The 10169-nt window shown below is 46.9% G+C and overlaps 1 protein-coding gene across 1 annotated transcript; it reads left to right on the top strand.

The window, feature by feature from the left end:
- Positions 1–2831: 2831 nt before the first annotated feature.
- Positions 2832–7451, top strand: ITPRIPL1 (ITPRIP like 1). Its single transcript, XM_028517193.2, has 2 exons — positions 2832–3090; positions 4167–7451. Exon 2 carries the CDS (start codon positions 4181–4183, stop codon positions 5822–5824), a length of 1644 nt encoding a protein of 547 aa, XP_028372994.1. The 5' UTR covers positions 2832–3090; positions 4167–4180; the 3' UTR covers positions 5825–7451.
- The last annotated feature ends 2718 nt before the right edge of the window (positions 7452–10169 follow it).

Raw genomic sequence — 10169 nt, 5'->3', positions numbered from 1 at the left:
TGGATGTAGGTCCTTGCCTTTCATGACTTGGAATACTTCTTTCCAGCCCCATCTTGCCTGTAAGATTTCTTTTGAGAAATCAAAAATGGAAAGCTGTTAGTCCTATGGGAACTCCCCTGTAGGTAACTGTCTCCTTTTCTCTTGCTGCTTTTAAGATTCTCTCCTTACTTTTAATCTTAAGTAATGTAATTATGATGTGCTTTGGTGTGTGCTTCATTGGATCCAACTTCTTTGGGACTCTCTGAGCTTCCTGGACTTCCTGGAAGTCTATTCCCTTTGCCAGATTGGGGGAGTTTTTCTTCATTATTTTTCTGAATAAATTTTCAATTTCTTGCTCTTGTTCTTCTCCTTCTGGCACCCCTATGACTCAGATGTTGGAACATTTAAAGTTGTCCCACAAGTTCCTCATCCTCTCCTCATTTTTAAAAATTCTTGTTTCTTCATTGTGTTCTGGTTGAATGTTTATTTCTTCCTTCTGTTCCAAACTGTTGATTTGAATCCTGGTTTCCTTCCCTTCACTGTTGGTGCCCTGTACATTTTCCTTTATTTCACTTTTCATAGCCTTCACTCTTTCCTCTATTTTGTGACTATATTCAGCCAGTTCTGTGAGCATCCTGATTACCAGCATTTTGACCTTAGCATCTGATAGGTTGGCTATCTCTTCATTGCTTAGCTGTATTTTTTCTGGAGCTTTGGTCTGTTCTTTCATTTGGGCCATATCTTTTTGTCTGGGTGTACATGTTACATAGTAAGGGATGGAGCCTTAGGTATTCATCAGGGTGGGGCAACCCACAATGCTGCATTGTGGCACTGATTGTGGGGGAGTGGTCAGAGAGGGAACAATGCCTCTTGCTCCATTGGTGGCCAGCTTTCAGTAACTTCCTCCACTACCCACAAGCAAATTGTGCTCTTCTGGTGCTGATTCCTGGGTGGGTGGGTGGGTTTATGTACTTTCTAGTACCCTGTGGGTCTCTCCAACAAACTCTCCTGTGAGACTGTGAATTTCTCCTGCCACCTCAACCCCCGCAGGTTTTTTCAGTCAGAAGTTTTGAGGCTTTACTTTGCCACACTAGAAACTTGGGTTGTGCTATCTTGCTCCCCAGTTGTTCCTCCCAGTTTATCTGCATGCATGTGTGGGACCACCTGCTCTACCAGCTGCAGCCTCACCCAGTCCACCTGCTGCTGCCTTTCAACGAGTCCTCTCCACCCCAATTGCTCATCTCCACCCCTCCTACCTGTCTGGATGAATGTTTCTTCTTTAACTCCTTGGTTGTTGGACTTCCATACAGTTTGACTTTCTGGAAGTTCTGGTTATTTTTCACTTTTAAATCTGTTGTTTTCCTTCTTTTGGTTGTGTGAGGAGGCAAAATGTATCCACCTATGCCTCCATCTTGGCCAGAAGTCTGCCACCATCTTAGCCAGGAGTCTTAAAAAAACGATTAAATACAAAGAAATACAAAGAAAATCCATTCTGTTCTTATTTCTTAATGTTAATCCTAAGACTTGTTCCACCTCCGCACTTTGTAAAGTTTTTCTTATGTATCCACCTCATAAGCAGAGTTACCTTAGTAGGTGTAGAATTCTTATTCTCACATGGCTAGTGAGTGGCAAGCAAGGCCTACATCCAGATCTTTGGGTGCTGTGCAGTCGGTACATCACAAAAGCCACAATAAGCTGGGGAGAATCACCTGAGTCTGGGGGTGGTCTAGGAGTGAGGTACATGAAGGACGCTGATTAAACGCCTCACCTGTACCATGGTGAGCAAGCCTGAAGTGGGAATTATGTTCCCCATGTCAATTCCTACTTATGCCACCATCACCCTCACACCTAGATTCATGTATTCTATCAACATGAGAAATGTCCAAACCTGTAAGAATTTTTGAGTCCATTTAAGCCAAACTGACAATTGCCAGGAAGCAAAATCTCAATGGATTGAGAAAATGCTCCAGAGAATGGCAGTTTTGCCACTCATTTTATACATTACAATCAAAGGAGAAGATATAAGTGGGTTATGTAGAATCCATTGGTGTTACATTAAGAGGAGGAGAGAAGGCAAACAGGGAAATCTCTGGGTTGGATAAAAAGTAAAAGGAGTAGACACAACTTCTTTTACATAGATAGGTAGAGGATAGTAAACCATTTACAATTAACATGATAATAACAATGAGCAGGTATGTGGTTTTGTGTTGCAGTGGGAGATTGTGGCCTGAGGGGTCTAGAAAAAGTGATTACTCAGACATTCCAAAGGAATGTTATTTTAGATGCAAAAAGACAATGGATAGTCTCAGTTAAGGTAAAGATTGACCTTTGTCAAGGAAGATATGGACCTAGGACAGGACTACCCCGGGTAGGTCATTAACTGCTTTTAGTCAGGAAATTTTAATTTCAGACCATCCTATGTGGTTACTTTCAGTCTCTGCATTTGTAAGGCCACCATGCATGCCTCCCCTGAGCTTGTCAGGTTTGGGATGTGGCCCCTTTTTAGTTCACACTCCAAAGAACCGAGCTGAGTGTAGCTGACGCTAGCACTGCAGTGGCCCCTCTGGTACCACCCCACAGGAGACTGAGAAGCGGCACAAGCGCCCCTTAGCTACGAGGCTGGGGCTACAGCCCCAGCGCTCTGCACACAAACCCCTAGGAGCTGGGGGGGGCCTCGATAGAGGGTGCGTGTACAGGACGAGGATCAGCGGGCAAGGATGCGCTTCAAGGCTCTATGAGTTGCCCAGGTGTGGTAGAAGGGGCTGGGCGGGGTCTGCACGCCGGGAATGGGGAGGACAGGGCGGGGCGGGGCGGGGCCTTGAGGGGTTGGAACTGGGCCTAGCCCGCGCTGGGCGGGGCCTGCACGGCAGGAGTCGCTGTGCGGGGCTGGCACCCTCAGAGCTGCAGGCAGCACCCTGGAGCCTGAGCGGCTAGTGGCACACAGACCAGCGGACACTAGGACAGACATGGTGTGCTCTCTGGGAGAGGGGAGCACGGCCACTCCCGCGAGCGGACTCCATGAGGAATCAGGAGCCCCCATGTGGGGGGAAGTAGGCGGGGGCAGTCCAGCCGCGCTGTTTCTTTAAGACCGTGTTCCCGCTGACACCCGTGGTGAGAAACCAGCCCCAGGTCCTGGGGAAAACCCCGGGGAGGATGGGCGGATGAAAGTTCAGATCTCTGAAAGAAAGATCTCTGGACGTGGAAATTTGGGGAGGTTATGAATGGAGGACACCCTGCTTTAAGCCAAAGCCCCCAGGTGCCTTGTAAATTTTAACGGGGCTCTGGTTAGCCTGAGGAAGGCCAAGTTCCAAAGGGAGGAGAGGCCCCCAGTCTGGCTTCAGCGCCCACTGGGCGTGGTCTTTCATGATCTCCGTAAGCCCAGGGAGCTTGTGAACTAGTGTGGTGAATGCAGGAAGCTTCAAGCCTCTGGGTGGGGAGGCAGAGACACCAGCTATTGTGATCTGTCAGGTGGCCTTAGGCACCCTGTTCTTCACAAGTTTCCTGGGTTGAGAGGTGAAGCTGTGCCTACCCATGGGCCCATATAAGGCATCAGTCAACCCCCTTAGAACCTCAGAGAGCACAGCAGCAAGTAGTGGAAAAGTAGCTGGGCACCGTGCCTCCCTGGCACCCACTGGGGGTTGGCCCACTGAGCACCAGGGGGAAGAGTAGTCTAATGACACTGGGTGAGCAGAATTGAGAATTGTGAAGTCACAGTGTAAGTGGGATGCTACAGGTGAGGCCTTGGGCTAACTGCCTGGCAAGAAGAAAGTTATTGCCCAGGCAGACCTGCTCGTGGGAAGGAGCCTTTGGAATCAGCAGGGTACACCTGTGCCCATGGTGGACTCATAAGTTGGGTGAGGCCACCCTACCACAAGGATCCCCTTCCCCATCCTACACAGGAATGAAAGCAGTCTCATGTCTACAGCCTGGAAGCCTAAATACAACCCATGTCATGGGGAAGGAAAGCAATAGAAATACTGAGTGGCACATGCAGCTGCCCCCCTTTCTCTCAAACGTTCTCCCTGGCAGACCACCCTGGCTCTGTCCAACCCCAGCACTGTGAGCTTTCTGTTCATTCTGGGTAGTTGGCTTCCAGGATTTAGGGTTTCAGGGCTCTGGGGAATATGCACTGGGGAGCAGATGAGTTCTGAAGATCACAACTGATTCCCACCCCTCTACTTCTCCAGATGCAGAGGCCTCCATGGCTGTGATAAGTCTTCTGTTCTTGGCAGTGATGTATATTGTGCACCACCCCTTAATGGTTAGTGACCGGATGGACTTGGACACACTAGCCAGAAGTCGGCAGCTGGAGAAGCGCATGAGCGAGGAGATGCGCCAGTTAGAGATAGAGTTTGAACAGAGAAAGCAAGCAGCTGAGCAGAAGCAGAGGGCAGAGGACTTCTGGAGAGGAGACACATCCAGCGACCAGTTAGTGCTGAGAAGGAAAGACATGGGGTGGCCATTCCATGCTGAGGGCCAGGAGGGGCCACTGAGCTGGACGCTAGGAAACCTGTGGAATGCTGGCCTCTTTTGCCTTTTTCTCATCTTTGAGCTTCTGCGACAGAACATGCAGCATGAGCCAGCCTTCGATTCTAGCAGTGATGAGGAGGAGGAGGAAGTCCGGGTGGTACCCGTCATTTCCTACAACTGGCTTTCCAACTTCCCTTCTCAGGAGGCCCTGGAATCCTTTTATAAACGCTATGTCCAGAATGTCATCCGTGACCTGCCCTGCACCTGTGAGTTTGTGGAGAGCTTTGTGGACGACCTCATTGAGGCCTGCCGGGTGCTCAGCCGCCGGGAGGCTCACCCACAGCTGGAGGACTGCCTGGGCATTGGGGCTGCCTTTGAGAAATGGGGAACCTTCCATGAGACCCAGAAATTTGATATCCTGGTGCCCATTGTGCCCCCCCAGGGTGCCATGTTTGTGCTGGAGATGAGGGATCCATCCCTAGGCCACCGCTGTGGCAGTGTGCTGGTGGAGTCAGAATGCATATGCAAACGTGAGAAGCTTCTGGGGGATGTGTTGTGCTTGGTGCACCACCACAGGGACCACTCATCTCTCTTGGGCAAGTGCAGCAGCTCCATCAAAGCAGCCCTTTGTACTGGCTCCCATTTGGATGTGCGCAAAACTGTACAGTGGTTCCGGAACATGGTGGGCAATGCCTGGGCCCTCGTGGCCCACAAGTATGACTTTCAACTCAGCCTCCCACCATCCACCACCTCCTGCAAACTCAGGCTGGACTACCGCTCAGGCCGCTTTCTCTCAATTTGTTTGGTCCTGGGGGTGCAACGGGAAGACACCTTGGTCTACCTGGTGAGTCAGGCCCCTGACCAGGAACAGCTCACCAGTGTGGACTGGCCTGAGTCCTTTGCAGCCTGTGAACACTTGTTCCTGAAGCTGGTAGGGCGTTTTGCTCCTGAGAACACCTGTCACCTGAAGTGCCTCCAGATCATTTTAAGTCTCCGGGACCTTCAGAGCTTACCCCAGGGAGCGTCCCATCCCATCCTTACCTCTTACCACTTTAAAACAGCCCTCATGCACCTGCTGCTGTGGCTGCCCCTCACAGACTGGCAGCACAGCATGCTCTCCCAGCGGCTCCAGGACATCCTCTGGTTCTTGGGCCGTGGCCTCCAGCAAAGGTCCCTCCATCATTTCCTCATTGGTAACAACTTTCTGCCCCTGACCATCCCGATCCCTAAGAAATTTCGGGATGCCGAACCTGTCAATCTCTTCCAACACCTGGTGCTAAACCCCATGGCACATTCACAGGCACTGGAAGAGTTCCACAACCTACTGACCCGTGTGAAAGCTCTGCCCTGTGCCCCTTTGGCCGGGGCACATTAATGTAAAGTAAAGGCTATTAAAAATGTGGAGAAGGTGTTGCTGATTCCTCTAACTGCAAGAGTTTATTTTTCAGTGACATCAGTGGTATATATGACCTTCATCTTCTGATTAGGAGCTATGATAAATTAAGACACTTAAAGCGTGAAGTGATCACGAAGATGGGGTTCCAGTGGGTCTTCTGAGGTTTTCTTCTCCTGACTTAACTTTCATCATGACCCACAGAGAGCCCAGGGAAATTGATGTTATGGGCAGATCTTGCTGATAAAGAGTTAGATCCAGAGGTGGCCTGTGAAGCTGTGTTTTGTATCAACATGGGAAGTGAAAGAGAACTAGAGAACACCTCCATTCCAGCTCATTCCTTCTCACATTTTAGGAGCTAATTTTTCAGACCTTCACTATTTGCATATACAACCAAGAGGTTTATTTTCTGTTTTCTTAATTTAGCCCAATTTTTAAAAATGTTTTATTTATTTATTTTTGGAGGGTTGGCCGGGGTTGGGGAGGGAGAAATAAAGAGAGGGAAAAAAACATTGACTGGTTGCCTCTTGCACGTGTCCCATCTGGGGACCAGGCCTGCAACCCAGTCATGTGCTCTGACTGGGAATCAAACCAGTGACCTTTCACTTTGCAGGACGAAGCTCAACCAACTGAGCCATGCTGGTCAGGACTAGCCCAAGTTTTATATGATAATATAGCTGTTTTTATGCATCTGAAAAAAATTTCAGTAGTACCCAAATAATTTATTAGCATTGATTTGCAAATATTAAGTCAGTAGTGACTGTCCCATAATTGAGATAATGTATTTACTAAAGTTAAATAGCCAATACCTGCTGACCGCAGTACCTGGAAGCAACATTATAAAACCCTTGAAGATGATGCTTTTTTGGATGTTCTGACATGAATAATTGTTTCCAAGGGGAGCCACTTGTTTGTTAAATGGAAAGAAGTTTTAGCTATGATGTGAAGCTGTACTTTTTCTCAGTCTGGTAATGCCTTTGTATTCTCTTTTGAAAGATCACAAAGGAATTATTTGAACTCTATATGCGGCATTGCAATGCAAGTTCAAAACAATTGACCACTGGCAAGGTTGGACTGCAAGGGACTGTGAAGTAGTCCAACTTCGAACAAAGTCACGATATTGGAGGTGTGATTGATGTATTTTTCTGTTCCGTAAAACCCTGGACATCCTGAGGAGGAGTGTTAAGAAATGTGACAATAGTCGTGAGTGTGGTTGTTTTGGAAATCTAATGCTGTTCCTACTTTGCAAGCCAGCAAGATCTGGAGAGGAGAACCTTAGCTCCACATTTAACTTGACCTTAGAGGGGTTAAGATGCTAGCCTTATGGGCTTTGGTTGTAGAATCCACACCCTCCACCCAGCAAAAATAAATTACAAGTGTTCCGGAAGCTGATGCCAGTATGTATTTGAGGCTCCTACTGCTCAGTAGCTGCTGTGCTCCCATGTTGTCTGCTGGTATCTGCCAGGTACTACTTTCAAGTTAAGATGCAGTGATGGTTTGTTCTATGCTGGTGGGATTTTGATGTTTTAGAAACATCCATATGCTTTTTGTTTAGAAAATACTTTGGTAGTGTTTCTATGTAAATCAATAAAGAAGGCTATTTTCTGTATCTGTTGGAATCTGTGCAATAACACACAAACAGAGGTCAGCATTCTCACATGCCTGTTCCCAAGGAGTTCACATTACCCTGATGGTTTCATCCAGCACATCCTGGTGTTTCTTAATGTACCTTAAACCAGTCTGTCCTGTGGTTTCCTGTGGCCTGGCCAGTAGCCAGAAACGAATGATTCAGAATGTTCCTTAACATTATTCTAAGTCACTCATTTTCATGATGCCCAAACCAAAATATCAGCCAGGCTGATATTAGTGGCTACCAACAACATACATAAGTTCTAGAGGTTATAAGACTGTCAGGTCATGAGAAGGTGGTATGATGTTTAGCACTGTGGGGTTTCTAGTCTAGTAAGAGGCAAGAAAGAAAACAAAGTTATGAGAGGGCACAAGACTACAAAGGGAACAGCACAGTTTGGGTGGGGCAGCAGGTGTAACAAAGAGTACAGAAAAAACAAACAGTAGGGAGAATGGAGCTGTAGTGCTCTGGGAATACTCTTACAATGAAAGGGGAAAACTCCAGATACTTAGGAAGCCAAGCTTTCTTCTAAAACAATACCTGGCTGGCACCCAGGATAGAACAGCAGTTATAGCAATGAAAATAGAGTGTTTATTGAGCATTGCCAATGGTCCAGGCCCTGTTCTAAATACTTCACATCTGCTAACTCATTTAATCCTCGCAACAGAACCCCATGAAGTTGGTGCTTATCTTCTTCATTTTACCTATGAGGAAACTGTGACACAGAAAGAGTACACAGCTTCCTGAAAAGTCACATAGCCGGTAAATGGTAGACCCTGGAGGAAAGCATTTGTTCCAGCAACCTTCCAGCATGGCCTTGGGAATCAAATACGATTTAGGACTTAAACTTCTTTGAAAAGCAAAAAACATTATTAATTTTAAGATAAAGGGTGGTATGTTTGGAAATCCCAGAAGACAGAATTTGTTGGTTCTTAGCCCAGTCTTTAGGAGGTCAGGAATTTCCTATCATATACAAAATTAAAGGCATTTTCTCAAAGGTCAAAATGAATGTAAAGCCAGTGAAAACATGTTTATATCTTGAACAACATTACGATATAAGCCAGCTGCAGGCTGGGAGATCAGGACAAATTTGAAGCCAAAAGATTGCTTGTTCGGCTATCCAATTGATAACACTATTCTTCCTCACCTAAATTAAGGCTGTTTGTGTTCATTTTGGGGAAGTAGAATCTTAGGAGTACAATGAGGACGGAGAATGGCTTCAGCATTGCTTTTCTGCTGAGAAGGAATGGGGAAGGGGTCCCAACATTGTACTTTTGTACAGACAGGGTAATTGAGTTTTGCATACCATCGACATCACTGATAAATCGTTCAATCTTTTGGCAGCCTCTGTACCCCTAATCCCCCAAAACAAAGATGGGCATTCGGATCAGGAGGTAAGTGGCCTGCCTGAACTCACAGACAGCAGGGGATGGGGCTGGCCCCTTACTTCCAGTACATGGAAGCCCAAGCAGTCAGCTCAGGAGGCTTCATTATAACCACAGCCTCATGTCTCACCTAACAGGTTACCTAGTAGCCTGCCTTTGTCAGGAACTCCAAGCCAGTTCTTTAGAGGCTCCTGATTCTGTGCCACCTACTACCCTCCCAAGGCCCACTGCTGTTAGTTAGTGCAGACATGGAATTCAGAGGCTCACTCTCCTCCACCCTAGCACACACTGAGCCTATGTTCATGGGAGTTTAATCTATTACCAGTATTAGATGATATATATTCAGGGCTAGCACCAGGCCCTGGGAAAACAATGGTGAACAAGGACATGGCTTCATCCTCATGGAGTTGACAGTCTATGGAAGGGATAGGCACAAAACAGTCACCCCAGCAGCTGTAAAACTGCCTAGGTGACAAGTTCTACTAAAGCCTCCAGTTGAGAAGGCCTTTCTGAGGAAGTGACGTGAGCTCACTGGGTGAAGATGGGGATAAAGAGGGTTCTATGTGGAAGACATGGCACCCACAGAGGCCCTGTGCAGGGAGTAGGCATGGTGAGGGCAAGTCTGAAAGAAGGCCCAAGTGACCACAGGACAGGGAGCAAAGGGAGGCAAGGTGCAAGATGAGGTTGGAGAGGCTGCAGGACTGGACCCTCCAGGATCTTGATCACTTTAGAAGTTCTCAGAACAGCAGAACTTTTAAATGTGTAGAGGCTAAAAAAGAAATTAATATTTTTCTTGCCACCTAAGTTCTTCTAGCTGGGATAATAAATGAACAGAGACAGGTTAACAGGAGAAAATCAAATGTTTAATACATACTCATGAGGAATTCACACAGGTATGAAAAATTTCAAAGACACAGTGAGGCAATATTGGGTATATATGACACTTTCAGACAAAGGAGGAGAAAGCAGGGGGACAGGATATTAGATTTTTGAAAAGAGAATGGGAGATTTATAGGTAGTTGAGGAAGAGCGAAACATACATGGTAGGAAAATTCTTACCAGGCAACTCAGAAACAACAGGACATAGAATAACTAGCTAACAGGCTTGGGGGCTTCCTGACTAAATGCTAGAGTGAAGATTCTTAGGGTGATTAAGCCAAGGCTCCTTTCCTGAAGCAAGTTTTTCTGTCTGAATCTCTTGGGCCGCAAAGGAGTGAGGGTCAAAGGTTCTTCCTGAGTCTTGTTTGTTAATAAACAGCTTAAAATCAATGTCCCAAAAAGGCAGCTTAAGGGGGGCAAAAATTCACTTCCC

The sequence above is a fragment of the Phyllostomus discolor genome, chromosome 6, assembly GCF_004126475.2.
Source record: "Phyllostomus discolor isolate MPI-MPIP mPhyDis1 chromosome 6, mPhyDis1.pri.v3, whole genome shotgun sequence".
Classification (NCBI taxonomy): Eukaryota; Metazoa; Chordata; class Mammalia; order Chiroptera; family Phyllostomidae; genus Phyllostomus; species Phyllostomus discolor.
Note: the sequence above shows the minus strand (reverse complement) of the source record. Positions and strands in the feature narration are given on the sequence as shown.